This window comes from Marmota flaviventris, chromosome 18 (assembly GCF_047511675.1).
Source record: "Marmota flaviventris isolate mMarFla1 chromosome 18, mMarFla1.hap1, whole genome shotgun sequence".
Taxonomy (NCBI): Eukaryota; Metazoa; Chordata; class Mammalia; order Rodentia; family Sciuridae; genus Marmota; species Marmota flaviventris.
Window position 1 is genome coordinate 9,538,498 of NC_092515.1, and position 16,741 is coordinate 9,555,238.

Below are 16,741 nucleotides of genomic sequence, written 5' to 3' on the forward strand. Positions count from 1 at the left end.
ATGGTGCTTTATGAGAAGAGCAAAATATTGTCCAGAAGCGGCAGGAAACATTTCCAAGAAATGAAACAAAACAAAACAAAAAAAAAAACCCACCACCAAAAGTGATGGTTTGCTTTTGATGGTGGGTTTTTTTTTTTTTTTTTTTTTTTGTGGGGGAGGGTACCAGGATTTGAACTCGGGGGCACTCAACCACTAAGCCCATCCGCAGCCCTATTATTTATTTTATTTAGAGACAGGATCTCACTGAGTTGCTTAGTGCCTCGCCACTGCAGTTGTTGAGGCTGGCTTTGAACTTGGGATCCTCCTGCCTCAGCCCCTGGAGCCACTGGGATGTCAGGTGTGCACCCCTGGTGCCTAGCTTGAAGTGGCACCCCCTTTCTCCACAGAAAAGTCCTAACTGGGCTGCTTTAGAAATCATCACCATGGCTGATTTTAGGACTGTCAGCAAGAGAGTTCAGTGTAGATAAACTTCCCATTTTCCTGTCGCCCTGTTTACTTGGCCACTGGCCGAGAAGATACCAGCCCTCCAGGTGCTGGACACCCCTCACTAGTTTTCACAAATATGTATCCAGTAGAGTACTTTGTAGAAATGTGTAAACTAGGCCTCTGGCCTTGAGCAGGGCTTCACAAAGATGTCTACATTTTAAAGATAAGTTACAAATGGTCTCCATGGTAACCGCTGGCAGGGGGAGGAAGGAGAGGGGAGAAGAGGCTCTCCCCTTCTCAGTCAGGTGTTGTCCTTGAAGGGTTAACTTGCCCACAACAGTGAAAGAAAAAGCTGCTTTATGTGAACTTCTGCAGACTGTGAACTTCGGAGCCCCTCCCCTTACATGCTGGGTATAAAACCCTGAAACTCCCTGAACTCGGGGTACAGGGGATTGATTGATGACAGCAAAGGCTGTGCCCTCTGAACCTGTGTCCTGCTGTCTTTGGTGCCTTGCCTCGTCTGTCCTACCACAGGCTCACATGATCATTTTTGTATAAATGAAAGAGAATACATATACATATCAGTTATGTAGCAACCTTTTTTCTTTCTTTCTTTCTGGAAGGTGGTTGCTTCTTGGGGAGATGGGGTGGAAGGGAGGGAGGGCCTTTCTCAAGTCCCCAGCTGTAGCTCTTGCTCACCATTTCAGAATGCTGATGTGGACAGACAGTAGGACACTTCTCATTTTCTCTGTACTTCTTTACATTAAAACAACACCATCATACTTTAAAATGAAAAAAAAAATTACATTAACCCCAAACCATGTTTACTAATATTGCTCAGTTAACCAGATTTTTCTGCATTTCTTGGAAATGTTTCCTGCCGCTTCTGGACAAATATTTGCTCTTCTCATAAAGCACCCTTGTTTGGGAAGCTGTGTCCCTGCCTGTGCCCGGTTGGTTAGTTTCAGGCTTTTTTTTTTTTTTTTTCTTGGTGCGGGCCTGTTTGTGCCTGAAAAACTCTGCAGAGCATTTCTGCAAAGCCCATGCCTGGTCACGCTCGATCCCAGGGACAGGAAGCCTGAGGCACGGCTGCCATGGAGAAGGGAGCCTGGTCCCTGGTCACAGTGCCATAAATACAAGTGAATGTGCACCAAATCAGGACACAGTCACGGGTCCAGGGCAGCGCCTGCGGGCACCATTCACCCAGTGACTGTGACATCCAGCTGAGCTGTGGGAACAGCTGCAGGAGCCCTGCTTACTCCACAGCAAAACAAAATCCCTTCTGCCTCTGCACCAGCCCCTGGGGCTCGGTGGGGCAGGGCGAGAGGGGCAGTGGAGAAACAGTCGCCATAGGAACGTAACCGGATGCGCCCCGGGTCGTCACTGTGCAATTTTTCCAACTGTTTGGTGCCCCCAAATGTGGGATTTTTTTTTTTTGGTGCTGGAGGGGTGCAGGGCTCTCAGGGGTGCTAACTGGGCACAGGTTCTTCCACTGCGCTCCACCCCAGCCCCCAGAATTTCGGATTTGATGAAGGCAGTGTCGCCAACCCCCTGGCAAGACAAGAGCCAAGCCATCAAACATCTAGAAAAGCTAGATTCCTGTGTTCCTGTCACCAACATAAACTTCAGATGGATCAAAGATTGAAATGTAAACTAGAAAACCACCCAGGGCTCCAAAAAAATTTGGTGAATCAATATATAGTCTTGGTGGGAAGAGGGGGATATTTTCTTAGGCAGAGAAACAAACCCCAACAACTCCGAGGGATAAGCTCCGTACATTCGTATTTTGAAAGTTGCACGTGGTCCAAAAATAAAAAAGGCAAAACTGTGAGTGCATATGCTGGAAGTCATTCCATTGCTGTGTCCCTGCTCTTTTTATTTCTAACATCTTCTTAAGCAACCTGTATAAGGAGTTTATTTTAATTTTTTTCTAACATTTAAATTAGTGTTTGCCTGGCAGGCTGTGGTGGGAGGGTCACCTGAACTCAAGAGTTTGAGGCGAGCCTGGGGACCCCAGTGAGACCCCATCTAAAAAATAAAAATATGGTAAATAAAGCATTGCTTTTCCTGTGCATTTTAATCTGTGGAATGCATATCTTTTTCTTTCACTAACATCCTGGATCCAGCAATCCCATAACAGTGTTTAGACAACTGCCTCTTCTCACCCCTATTTCATGATCCAGAGGATCCGGGTGGGGAGGGGGTGATGGGAACCTTGTAAAACTGTTTCTGAGCAGAATGCAAAACTCCTCGCATCCCCTGATCCACACCCAGCCCCGGCCAGAACACAAGCCCTGTGTTCCCCTCGTTGCACAATCGCTTGTTGTTCTGAAGCTCATATGTCACCAGGCCGAGGCTGTCCTTGGCAGGCGCTGCCACTCAGAGCCCAAGGAATGTGGCCGCGGCAGCTGCCGGCTTGGACCCTCCTGCGAGGATGCCTGGGGCCAGGGTGCTGGGGTCGGGCGCTCCGGGTCTTATTTGGCAACAGATTTACAGGAGTCAATCAGATGAATGTGGTCTTGGCTCCCAGCACATTTTGTTTTTAGGTCACAGTGGTCTGACTTTTATTTTAAAATAGGAGCCATGTAAAGATGCAAACAAGAAGTGACCCAGCAGCTCATGGCCAAAATAGCCCTTAGACAGTTTAAAATAAGATAGGCAGTGTTAGGCATTCACAAGGAGCAGCCCCGAAAATAGAACGCCACCCCGCCCTGTTTGTCCCCTACTCCCCAAAGCAGAACGACAGCAGGTTCTCATTTTCCTTCCAAAAGAGGAAAAAATATTTACATATATATATATATATATACACCAGCATATATATATATATGCTCTGTATAAATAGGCACGTATCGCACATGCATGCATGTGTATGTATGCGTGTGCATGTACACGTATGTTGATCTGTGTTTGTGCCCTTGCGAATACACAGGAGTGTATCTGTAAATGTAGGCGTATAATTGGTTTTAATGTTCACGTGTCTTTGCATGTTTGTGTGTATACTGTGGCCTAAATGCAGTGAAATAATGACATACTAAATATGGTTCTTTTAAAATTTTTCTTGTGATGCTGGAGGTTGAACCAAGGACTTCGTGCATGCTAAGCCAGTGCTCTACCCTTGAGCTACATCACCATCCCTAAATTTGGCTCTTTAAGGTCATTTCATGGACTATTAAGAATTATAGGGCAGTAACTCAGTTGGTAGAGTGCTTGCCTCGCACACACAAGGCCCTGGGTTCAATCCCCAACACCACACACACAAACAAACAAACAAAAATTATATAATATTAACTGGATGAGGGGAAGTGGCACGTACCTGTAATCCCTGTGGCTTGGGAGGCTGAGGCAAGAGGATCACAAGTTCGAAGCCAGCAATTCAGTGAGACCCTCTCTGTCAATATAAAAAAAACATAAAAAAGGACTGAGGTTGTGGTTCAGTGGAACTATTAATTATATAATTATTATAATAAAATAATTCTGTAAGATGAGAATCATAGTAAATCACAATAAAGCCCGATCTCTATTAATTGTTCTTACTTAATTACTTTAAATGTTAACTTCAGCTTCATCTCGCTCAAAGAGGGTATAACGACTTTCTGACAGGAACAGACACCATATTCTCTGATATGCACCTCTATTTCTCTCTATAAATAGTTGTAAGCCTGTTAATAGTTGTTTTGGTCTCAAAATCAGCATATTTCACAATGATCATTTATGACTGCAGCATTTCACTCTATTAATTTTTATTCGGATTTATTTTTTATTTGTTCTAATTAGTTATACGTGACAGTAGAATGCACTTTGATACATCATACATAGATGGTGTGTAATTTCTCATTCTTCCAGTTGTACACGATGTAGAATCCCACCAGTCATGTAGTTCTATAAACATTGACGTGGCTGCGTCACTACAGTGTGCTGATTTTAAGTCCTTTAGGAATAAACCGAGGAGTGGGATAGCTGGTTTAATGGTGGTTCCAAGTTTTCTGAGGACTCTCCGTACTGCTTTCCATAATGGTTGCACCAATTTGCATTCCCACCAGCAATGTATGAGTGTGCCTTTTCCCCACATCCTTGCCCACATTTATTGTTTGTATTCTTGATGATTGCCATTCTGATTGGGGTGAGATGAAATCTTAGTTTTGATTTTTTTTCTCTAATTGCTAGAGATGTTGAACATTTTTTCATATATTTGTTGATCATTTGTATTTCTTCTTCTGTGAAGAGTCAATTCAATTCCTTAGCCCATTTATTGATTGGGTTATTTGGTTTTTTGGTGTTTTTTGAGTTCTTTATATATCCTGGAGATTAATGCTGCATCTGAGGTGCCTGTGGTAAAGATTTTCTCCCATTCTGTAGGCTCTCTCCTCACATTACTTATTGTTTTCTTTGTTAAGAAGCTTTTTAGTTGGAATCCATCCCATTTATTGATTCTTGATTTTACTTCTTGCTTTAGAAGTCTTGTTAGGGAAGTCAGATCCTAGGGTGACATGGCAGAGATTTGGGCCTACTTTTTCTTCTATTAGGTGCAGAGTCTCTATCTGGTGCCTATGTCTTTAATCCACTTTGAGTTGAGTTTCGTGCAGGGTGAGAGATGGGGGTTTATTCATTTTGTTACATGTGGATTTCCAATTTTCCTAGCACTATTTGTTGAAGAGGCTATCTTTTCTCCAGTGAATGTTTTGGTGCCTTTGTCTAATACAAGATAACTGTATTTATGTGGGTTTGTCTCTGTCTTCTATTCTGTACCATTGGTCTACATGTCTAATTTGGTGCCAATACCACACCATTTTTATTACTATTGCTTTGTAGTATAGTTTAAGGTCTGGTATTGTGATGCCTCCTGCTTCACTCTTCTTGCTGAGGATTGCTTTGGCTATTCTGGGTCTTTTATTATTCCAAATTAATTTCATGATTGCTTTTTCTAGTTCTATGAAGAATGTCATTGAGATTTTAATAGGAATTGCATTAAATCTATATAACGTTTTGGTAGCATGGCCATTTTGACAACATTAATTATCCAGGAGCATGGGAGATCTTTCCATCTTCTAAGGTCTTATTCTAGGTCTTTCTTTAGTGTTCTGTCATTTTCACTGTAGAGGTCTTTCACCTTTCTTGTTAGATTGATTCCGAAGTATTTTATTATTTTTTGAGGCTATTGTGAATGGAGTGGATTCATCGTTGATGTATAGCAATGCGTTTGATTTATGGGTGTTGATTTTATAACCTGCTACTTTGCTGAATTCATTTATGAGTTCTAGAAGTTTTCTGGTGGAATTTTTTGGATCTTCTAAATATAGAATCATGGCATCAGCAAATAGTGATAGTCTGAGTTCTTCTTTTCCTATTTATATGCTTTTAATTTCTTTCTCCTGTCTGATTGCTCTGGCTAGAGCTTCAAGGACGATGTTGAATAGAATTGGTGAAAGGGCATTCCACATTTCACTCTTGCCGTATAAGTTATTCTTTCATAATTCAACTGAAAAAAATTAACATATAAAGAACACAAGGAGAATTTCATTCCTGTTACCTCAAGAACTATAAGCCAGGTAGGGTGTGTCTGCACCAAGCATGGGATCAGCTGGGCAGTCGCCTAGGCAACCATGGCATCTCTGGCCCTGCTTGGGTCAGGGAGGTGAAGGTGGCGCAGATGGTTGGAGACACTTGGCTCTCCAAACACTGAACCCAAGGCTAAAGCCACATTTTCACATCTGAAGTAGACTGTGCTGACTGTGCTGTGAATTTCATTGTTTTCTACCCCTTTCCTTAGTGTTTAGTCTCTGAACTCCATATTTGTTTCTATGCAGAAATTTCATTAATTTCCAAATTACAGAAAGTATTGGGAATGAATAAGGAAGCAGAGAACTTTCTTTGTTTCTTCCCCTTCCTGGCTAATTGGAGTTCAGATTTGATGACTGGAGCTAACGCAGTCATTTTAGACCATGAGACAGAAGTCACCTGATAGAGAAAAGCAGAGTCACAAGTTAGAAGGAAGGAGCTCCTCAGGGTTGTGGAGCTACATGGCATCCTGGAAATGCCAGCCTTCAGATCGCCGCCTCTCATAAGCATTTTTTCATTAAGCATTCATATCTTTCATTTCTACAGTGTATTAAATGCATGTTCTTATCATATTCAAGGACAATTATAATTTCCAGGAAAAAGATCAAAAGGCATTATTTGAGCTATGCAGAATTTGCCAATTTCTTTTCCATCTTTACCCATTTATATACTAAAATGAAAGTAGTGTTTTTAAAACTTTTGATTATTTATGTTGACAGTCAATCATCCTGCACCCTGGACAAGTGACTCAAGACACCAAGATTAATTGAATTCTAAGAGTCATATGAGATCAACAACTATCATTCATACCCTCGATTCTAACCAGCATTTCTGAGATCGTTGATCATTATGACTGAGGGTCAAAATAAAATGTCCAAAAAAATCATAGCACCACACTAACGTTTTCAGCTCTTTGAAAAACTGAATGTTGGTGATTAGTCTTTATTTTATTTTAGTTTGCTGATACAGGGATTGAACCCATGGCGGTCTACCACTGAGCTACATTCTCAGTCCTCCTCTTTCTTTCTTTCAAATAGGGCTTCGCTATATTGCTGAGGCTAGCCTTGATTTTTGATCCTCCTGTCCTAGCCTCCCAACTCACTGGGATTATAGGCAGGAGCCCCCATGCCTGTTTTAGAGTCTATTATTTTAAAAATAATTTGAAGTTGTCTCAAAATAAAATAAAACAGCTGGGGATGTAGCTCAGTGGTAGAGCACTCTGGGTTCAATCCTCTATACAAAAACAAACAAAAATTGTTCATGCATGCTGGGAAACTGACAAAGCACAAGAGGTCAAAACCAAACCCTGAGGGCTCCAGCTGCCCCCTCTGCCTTCTTTCCCTCCATCACTCCAAACACATTCACTGTATAAAAAAAAAAAAAAAAAAAATCCATACCTTCCTGAAACAAAGAGGGGGTGGGGCTCAGTGGCAGAGTCTTGTCACTCTGTGGGAGGCCCTGGGTTCCATTCTCAGCTCCAAAAAATTTAAATAAATATTTTTGGTACTGGGGTTGGAACCCAGGAGTGCTTTAGTACTGAGTTACATCTCCAGCCCTTTTTATTTTTTATTTTGAGACAGTCTCCCTAAATTGCTGAGTCTGGCTTGAACTTGGGATCCTCCTGCCTCAGCCTCCTGCCTCTGCCTCAGGTCGCTGGGAACACAGGCAGGCGCCACCATGCCCAGCCTGGTGCATCTGTTTTTGGAGTGTGCTTTGTGCACTAGTGGGTGTGCCCGCGTTGGCACTGCCTGTGCAAGGTGGGGTGCGGAATGGGGAGGGGCTGACCTTGCCTGGCACTAGTTACATAGGTGTGCTCTGTTGGTGAAAATGTGCCCAGATGAACGCTCTGGATACACTTCGATTTTAGCCAGCTTTGTCACTGTGACCAAAAGACCGAAGAAGAAAAACTAGGGGAGGAAAAACTTCTGTTGGCTCAGAAGTCCTAGTCCATAGATGGCCGGCCATTCCCCGGCTCTGGGTCCTGGTGAGACAGGACATCAGAGCAGAAGGGTGTGGAGGAGGAAGGCAGTTCAGGACATGGCAATCAGGAAGCAGAGGGACAAAATATAAACCCCAAAGGCATGCCCCCAGTGACCCACCTCCTCCAGCCACACCTCACCTGCCTATAGTCACCACCCTGTCGACCCACATGAGTGGATTAATCCACAGATTGGATTACAACTCTCACAATCCAATTGCTTCACCTCTGAATGTTCGCACACGAGGTTTTGGGGGACACCTGATAATCTAAACCATAACAATTTACTTTTCAATAAAAAAGTTCTAAAATGTGGCCTACCAGGTGTGGTGGTGCACACCTATAATCCCAGTGGCTTGGGAGGCTGAGGCAGGAGGATCACAAGTTTAACACCAGCCTCAGCAACTCAGTGAGACCCTGTCTGTGAATAAAAGATAAAAAGGGCCGGGAATGTGGCTCAGTGGTTAGTGTCCCTGGGTTCAATCCCGGCACTAAATAAATAAATAAATAAATAGCGGACTGGACGTCAGCAGCCAGCCAGGTCATCCCAACCACTGCGTGACATTCCTCTCTGTCGTCCCATAAATGACGTAACCCGATTGCTTCCAATGGCCGTGTCTTTTATAAAAACCTCGTGACGCGCATCTCGGGCGCGCCTCTGCGGCACAGCCGGTGCATGTCGGGCCTTGACCGCTGGAGCCCCATGTCCAGCCCCGGAAGGAGATGCCAATTTTCGGGCCTAAGCGACCCGTCCTTCCGGCCCCAGCGCTGGGCTCCCTGGACATTTCGGGGGGGGGGCGGGGGGTCACCAAGTGGAATCTGGATGATGGGACTGCGCGACGTCCGGCCTCACGCTCATTGTGGCCGTGAGACTGGCAAGGGGCGGGCGCGGTGGCACGCGTGACCGCGGCGAGCCGGGGCAGCGGTTCGCGAGTTCAAAGCCAGCCTCGGCTACTCCGCGAGACCCTGTCTCTAATATTAAACAGCCAGGGCTGGGGTGTGGTCTGGACCTTAGGTGGCCCTGGGGCCAGCTGCCGGGGTGCGGGGTGGACGCTGTGGCCTCGCGATGAAGGCCCGCACCCCGCGCTGCCCGGGTCCTCATCGGGCCAGGCTGTGACGCAGGGGGACAGCGCCCGGCTGCACCGAGGTGGCCGCGCGGTCCGTCCGGTCCGCAAAAATAAAAATCAGGCCGCGGACTGCCGGTGGGGGGGCGCGCGGGTCAGCCTCTCGGGCATCGGGCCATGGCCTCTAAGGCGGGGCAGAGCGGCGCCCGCTGCCCCTCATCTAAGGCTTTTCATTAGTAGTGGGGCGGCAGCGCCACCGTGCCGCGGGAGGCCGCCTAGCGCCAGGGAGGCCGCCTAGCGCCAGGGAGGCCGCCTAGCGCCAGGGAGGCCGCCTAGCGCCAGGGAGGCCGCCTAGCGCCAGGGAGGCCGCCTAGCGCCAGGGAGGCCGCCTCTGGGGGCTCTCTGCCTCTTCCCTTCTGAGGTCTTCCCTTGGCATATGCAAGCTCTTTGTGAACCCAGGAAATGAATCCCGACCCCACCAGCCTTGCAGGAAACGTGTTCCCCCCTTTGTTGGTTGTCATTTGACTTTGTGGGTTTCTTCCCCTCCTGGGGACAAAGTGTTTAAATAGTCAGGTTGATTAATCTTTTCCTTTATGACTTCTGGGCTTTGTGTCCTTAAAGACGCCTTCTGCTTCCAAATGTATAAGTAAACTGACTCCTGTTCTTATCTAAATGTTACCTGATTTCATTTTTTACATTGATATCTTCAAATCATCTGGAAAGTATTTGGGGACACAAAAGAGAAGGAAGAGAATCCAACTTTATTCCTTTTTTCCAAAGAGCCAGCCAGTTTTCTAAGCACCAGCTAAGTTTAGGAAATTCTTTTCTCTCCTACTGATTTAAAATAAATAGCACTGTGGTCAGAGTCTAGGGTTTCAGAGGCATGAAGCTCTCTTTCTGTATTCATTATTCTGTCCTACCATTTTTCTGGCTTAATTCTTTACCATCAATCAATTCTATTTATTTCAGAGTCTCATAATCCATTTTGATTATCTACCTATAGGCTAATCCACCCACATGAATTTTTAGTGTCCTGAATGTTCTGTCCCATTCTCAGAAAGCAAGGGATTTTAAGTAGTTTACTTTCCAACACCAGGTTGGACTGGTGAACGCAGCCTGGCCACCTGCAAGTCAGGGATGAGAAATGTGGCTCACCTTGAGTCTTGAACATCCTCTAGTACCTGAGCACCTTCCCCTTGTCAGTGTCAAGGTCACAGTTGGCAGGAAAACTATTCCAAAAGCTCCTTTGGGCCAGAGACCTGTCACACCTTCACCTGGACCAAGCAGCCCCCACAGACCAGCCCCCATCATTAAATTGAGTATAACATGTACACCCTTGAGATGTGGATTGGATGCACAATTTCAAGTGCACACCCACCCTCGGCTGGTCTTAATCCACAGCGCCTGGATCAGGAGTCTAGACAGCACACAGAGAGGGCAAGAGCAGGTTTGTCTCAAGAGCTATGATCATACGCAGTCGGTGTTAAGCTGGCCCATCTCAAACTGCGATTTTAGTATACATTGCTATGGTTTCGGCTGTATATTAAGAGCACAGAACTGTAAAGATGAGGGCTGGGGTGTAGCTCTGGTGGGACACTGGCCTAGTATGTGTGAAGCCCTGGTTCCAATCCCAACACCAACAACAACAACAACAAAAAAAAATTGCAAAGATGAAATTAAAATAACCCCTTGTTACTTTTCACAAAACATTTTTATCAAAATGTAATTTACATGCAGTGAAATGCATGCCAAATATGAACATTTAAAGTCCACATTACTCAAGGAGCACAAGTTTGAGATCAGCCTCAGCAACTTAGAGGGACCCTGTCTCAAAATAAAAAACAAAAAGGGCTGGGGGTGTAGCTCAGTGGTTAAGTACCCCTGGGTTCAATCCCTGGTACCAAAAAAAAAAGAAAAGTTTCCCCTGAGACTTGACTAGAGCCATAAGGGAACACTCACTTTCCCGGGGAGCTGCAAGGAACTAACAGCTTTACCCTCCTGGCAGCGACCTGTCAGCCCATGGAGAGGCTGGCCTAACAACAAACCCACAGAGAGCAAGGAGCTCAGAGTGACAGGGAGCCAGAATCCTGAGAATGTTCTTTGAGCAGCTGGATAGAAACATACCTGAAGTTATCGCCCCTGACATTTCAGTAAGAAGCCAGTAAATCCCTTTTTTCTCTCTCTAGCTAGTTTGAATGCATGTAAATGTTGGACTGTTCCAAGTACACAGAGCATCTCTGCAAGAAACTATTAACACTTCCTCTGGGGAGGAAGAGAGGAGGTCAAGGGTGGAAAGATGATTTAGTTTTCATTGTAATCCTATGGCGGGGGGGCGGGGTACTGGGGATTGAACCCAGAGGCACTTCACCACTGAGCTACCTCCCTAACTAGCCCTTTTTTTTTTTTAAAAGACAGGTTCTCACCAAGTTGCTTAGGGCCTTGCTAAGTTGCTGAAGCTGGTCTTGAACTTGCGGTCCTCCTGCTTCAGGCTCTTGAGCCGCTGGGATTAAGGGTATGTATGTACCAGCACATTTCAAGTATGACATGAGCTAATTCAGGATGTTGTCAGGTGGTGGGGGGAGAGGAAAAAAGAAAAATGTTAGTTATGGACTTATGTAACCAAAAACAGTTTTGGCTTTCAGGTATGGCTAGATCCAGGCTCATATATAAATGTCAACAATATTCTCTTTCTTCTAGCCGCTTCCCACTGATTGTCTAGGGTTCAGAAAATCTACTCTCTGTAACCTCACCTCCTACTATTTCCCTTCCACTCCATGTATACTGGTCTCCCACAAAGCAGAAATAACCTGCCTCAGAGCCTGTGTACTTCCTGCCCAGGTGGTGGCAAGAAGGCCTTCATCAGCATCAGACTTACATTCTATTGGTAGGGGACACCAGTAAAAAAGAGACTTTATGGGATGGGCTGAAACTCAGTGGCAAAGCACTTGCCTAGCATGCATGAGGCACTGGATTCAATCCTCGGCACCACATAAAAAAAGACTTTATTCCTCAGAGTGTCAAACTCCTAGGAGCCTTATTGGCTCAATCACTGTAGCCTGGTGAAAAGAATGCTCTGATTGGCTGGCCGTGAGTCATGTAACATCTCTGGGCCTAGCAGTGGTGATGGTGTAGATGCAGGTCTGTTCTTCAGAAGAAAATAGGTAAATCATCCAAAGAAGAGGGGATGAATACAGGGAGGAGAGAACCAACGGGCTTCTACAACATTGCTGTTAATTTTTCTAAAGACACAGAGATGTACGACTTTTTTTCTTTAAAAAGCAATGAACTCAGCCAGGCGTGGTGGTGCATGCTGAGGCAGGAGGATTGAGAGTTCAAGGCCAATCAGACATCACTTTCCTATGTTCATGTATAAATACACGACCAGTGAAATCCACATCATGCACCACCCCAAGAATGGGATCCTAATTAAAATAAGTTACACTGCATGCATGTATAACATGTCAAAATACACTCTACCATCAGGTGTATCTAAAAAGAGCAAATTGAAAAATTCAAAATAAACCAAAAAAAAAAAGAGTTCAAGGCCAATGTGTGAGGCCCGGGTTTGAGCCTCAGCACCAAAAAATAAAAAAAATAAAAATAAAACAAAAAAGCTTATGCCTTGTATGACTTAATTTATACAAAGCTCTGGGTCAGGTAAAACAGCTTTGGTTGAGAAACCTGGTCTCCGTGGATGGGAGTGGCTCAGCGTTAGGGTCTGCCAGGAACTCACCTGTGCTTGGCAAATGCTCTACCACTGAGCCCCAGCCCAGCCCCATCCACAGTCCTTTTTATTTTCTAAGACAGGGACGTGCTAAGTAGCTAAGGATCTTGCAAGTTGCCCAGCTGGCCTGGAACTTGCCTCCGCCTCCCAAATTGCTGGAATTATAGGTCTGTGCCACCTTTGGTGGCAACACATCAGTGACTTTATCAGAGGAAGAGAGACCTGAGCCAACGGCTTGCACTGCCATGGTGACGCAGCATGAGGCCCTCACCAGATGCCAGGCTGACGCCGAGCAGATGCCAGCACCATGCTGTTGGGCTTTCCAGCTCCAGTATTGTGCTCTAAATAAACCTCTCGTGTTTACAGATACATGAACACTCCTTCTTCCAGGTATCTGTTACAGCAACAGAAGCCAACCAAGACACCTGTGAAAATCTGAGTCAGATCTGCTCAGCACCTGCCCAGGGCTCCCATTTCACTCAGTTTAAAACCCAGATCCAGCCAGGCACCGTGACACAAGCCTGTAAGGCCAGCGGCTTGGGAGGTGAGGCGGGAGGATTGCTAGTTCACAGCCAGCCTCAGCAGCAGCAAGGCACTAAGCAACTCAGTGAGACCCTGTCTCTAAATAAAATACAAAAAAGGGAGGTGACACAGTGGTCAAGTGCGCCTGAGCTCAATCTCTAGTACCCTCTCCCCCACCCCCCAGAACAACAAATCCACCCTCCCTGGAGCCCACTGGCCCTAGGCAATCCGCCTCCCAATTCTGCTCTGGTCACACCAGCCTCCTTGCCTCCCCTTATGCTGACAGTTCCCTCTACCTGGATGCCACGCCCCAGTGTTCACCTCACTCCCTGTCCCTCCGCAGGTCTGTTGGAGCACTGCTTCGGCGAAGAACCCCCACCCACTGCTACGCACAACAGCCCGCTTGGCCAGGCCTGGCTGCCTGGAGCCCCAGCTCTTCAGAAAGCAGAGGCCAGAGGGGTACCCGAGCCTAGGAGTTTGAGGACAGCCTGAGCAACACAGCGAAGGTCAGCGCACCCTAGAGCCCCCACCTCCTGTGGTCACCGGTGCTCAGCATGCTGTCTGCCCTACAGGGTGACCATCAGAAGCATGTGGCTCCTGGAAGCATGGAGCTGTTTGGTCTCTGGCTGTCATACAGTGATACTTAGTAATCCTGGCTGGAGGACAGCATGAACCCACAAGGAAACGACACCTCCTGATGCTCCTAGTGTCCATGGTGCTCCTCTGTTCTGCTCCCACTCCCCCCAGTACCCTGGCTGGGCCTTGCCCCCAGGCACACCCTGACCAGTCACTGCCCCAAGGGCTTCCTGGGGGCCCACAACCCCTTACCCAGGTCCTGTCCTAGATTTCCCCTGCTTCTGGCCATGGTGGCCTTCCAGACTTCCCTAGTGGCCTGAATCTAACCAGGCGTGACTACCACTGTGGGAGGTCAATCTTGCCCAAACGTGGCTTTTCCCATCATGCACTGGGAAAGACCTGAGAATAAGCATTTCCCCAGATCCTCACCAGCCCCAAGGCCACAGCTCCCGTCCTCCAACCCCACTGGCTTTTGAGGTCTCTTGTCTTTTCCCTCCGGATTATCCTCTGCTCATCCTCCACAAAACTCCAGCTTTGACCCAAGGATACTCCCTTCCCCAAGTCTTGATTATTCCACCTACAGCTCTCTGATCCACGCATGAACCAGAATTCTCAGGGGAAAGATGCTGATTCCCAGAGATGCCAAGAGATTCTGATTCTACAGTTAGGGCCATAAAAATAGGGCATTTTAAACAGAGGTTCCAGGTGACTGATCCATGGCCACCCTGGTTCAGGAGTCCCTAGTGGGGGGAAGGCTTGGACAGAAGAAAACTAACTTTTAATTCAAAGACCTCAGCCTCTGCCTAGGGCGATGAAAAGGGAGGAAGTATCTTCATTTTCAGCTGCTTTTAAAATAAACTAGCATTTCCAGATACTCCACACACCCCTGGCCTATCATAGATCTTCTAGAAACCCTAAGATCTATGGGAGATATTATCGCTGGGGAAGGACCACAGCAAAGAACAAATGGCTTCTCCTCTCCTGAGAAATTACCAATCCTGTGGCCACAACCCAGGTCTGCTGGCTGCAGCATAGCTGGGGTGGAGGAGGAGGCCTAGATAGCAGGGGTTCCTTACCGGATCAAGCAGTCCCCGTGCTCTCCACCTACAGAGAAGACTGAAGAGATACTTAATTTGCTGAACTTTATTATGCATATACATTTACATTTACTAATCCTGGTGTCAACCTTTTGTACAACAAGCCCCCACAGACCCGACTTGAATTTCAGGAGCTGGGCAGCTGCAGCCTCGTCACCCTGCGAGTCCAGTCCTCCCCGTGTTAATTGCACACAACCAAGACAAACCTTGAGGCGGAGAGGAGGAGCTGCAGGTGGGAACCATTCTTGTTTTCTATATCTTCAGTGAGACTCATGCAGGATTTTGAAATGAATCGTCACAAGAAATTTGTCTTAAAGTTGAATCACTAACAACATCTAACAATTGTTCACATTTTTACCACAAAACCAAAGTCAGAAAAAGAGACCACGAACACTAGCGAGGGCTAAAACTCCAGGACAGGATATCATTGTGTGCGGGTTAACATGGTAACTTGCTATCACACAGCTGAAGGGTCACAGCAGAACGAGAGCATGTGAAATACAACAGGAAACGAGCTTTCAGACATGCGCAGGACCGAGCCACCCACTGCCAAGCTTCCTCATCAGGTCACATTTACAAGTAATTTAATTATATGCAAAGAGAAGGCAGAAACGACTAGTTACAGACCTGTACAGAAACAAGTTAACCTATAAACACAAGGTAATATTCTGATAGTTCTCGATGTGACTGGTCTGGGTTACAACATACTTGAGTACTTGTTTTTCACACATTAAAACACATGAGAAAGTAGATTTGGATTACATCTTTGTGGATACCTTGGGATTCCCCAAAATACAGTGTGGAAACTGTATTTTGGGGCCCCTGCCCTCTCTCTTACACATGCGCGCGCGCACACACACACACACACACACACACACACACTATGGGACGGAGCGATCTGTTCTGATTTAGTGTGTCTAATCCAGATAGCAGAAACAGCTAATTTTTAAAAGACTTTTTCCCCCTCTCCTATGTGAGAAGTGGCTTCTGCCTCAAAGTTGGTGAGTCTGGTGGCTCTGGATAGAACTAGAGCCAAGAACCCAGGAATGACCCAGTCTTCCCTACTAACCACCCCTCTTCTCCACATGCTTCCTGAAAGGGCTTCAGCCCAAAACGGGAGTCAAAGTGCCAATTTTATAAATAGACTCTCAAACTTGACTACTGCAATGGCGAGGCAGACAGTCACTCTTCCCAGAACTCTTGGGACTGAACCACCTTCCAGTTTGACAACTGGAGGATGGAAGCTCAAGACTGAAGGAGCAAGAGGGCCAGGTGTGCATCCAAGACCTGGGCTTAACTCACCCGCCGGTCACGGCCCAGGGAGGCTGGAGGGGAGAAAGCAGGTGCCCTGCTCTTCAAACACCAAGCCTGAAGGTTAGCTGACCATCCAGAAGAGCAAGCAGGGGGTGGGGAGAAAGGCTGGACATGAATGAGCGAAACAGTAACCTGCCCATGCATAAAAGGTAATGAACATTCTAGAATTTTCCCAAGCCACTTACCAACCCTCCTCCCTCTGAGGGTGAGTGAAGGAGGAGGTGAAAAGCTGGCCTGGTAGAGAAAAAGGCAGAGAGACACACCTCCCTCCCCCAATTTCTCCCAAGACCTAAGATCTCATATCATTTACCTCCGAGAGCCAGACCTTTAGAAACTGGGTCCCTCAAAGAGCCAAGTGTCGTTTCACTCAATGACAAGAGAAAGCTTTGCTTCTAACTTGGAACTTCTTCCTTGGTCTTCTTTCACCTCCACGGGCATGGGTGGTCTCCCTTCAAAGCTTTCTGGAATCTGTGGGTAAAGTATA

At 46.4% G+C, this 16,741-nt stretch overlaps 1 protein-coding gene across 8 annotated transcripts in view; it reads right to left on the minus strand.

Annotated features, from left to right (window-relative positions):
* Nucleotides 1-16,741, minus strand: part of Pnma8a (PNMA family member 8A) — a 43,525-nt gene that overhangs the window by 24,620 nt on the left and 2,164 nt on the right. For 4 of the 8 annotated variants that reach the window (XR_003584179.2, XR_011705399.1, XR_011705397.1 and 1 more), the window contains exons 3-4: nt 16,568-16,725; nt 3,740-3,814 (exon numbers count right to left, since the gene is read on the minus strand). Coding sequence is in view for 1 of the 8 variants with exons in the window: in XM_027945802.2 (XP_027801603.1) it covers nt 16,709-16,725 (17 nt within the window). In the remaining 7 variants the exon portion in view is untranslated. Of the gene's footprint in view, nt 1-1,011; nt 1,209-3,739; nt 3,815-14,974; nt 16,726-16,741 lie in introns of those variants that run through there. The other 4 variants (XR_011705401.1, XR_003584182.2, XR_011705398.1 and 1 more) reach the window with 4 other exon arrangements.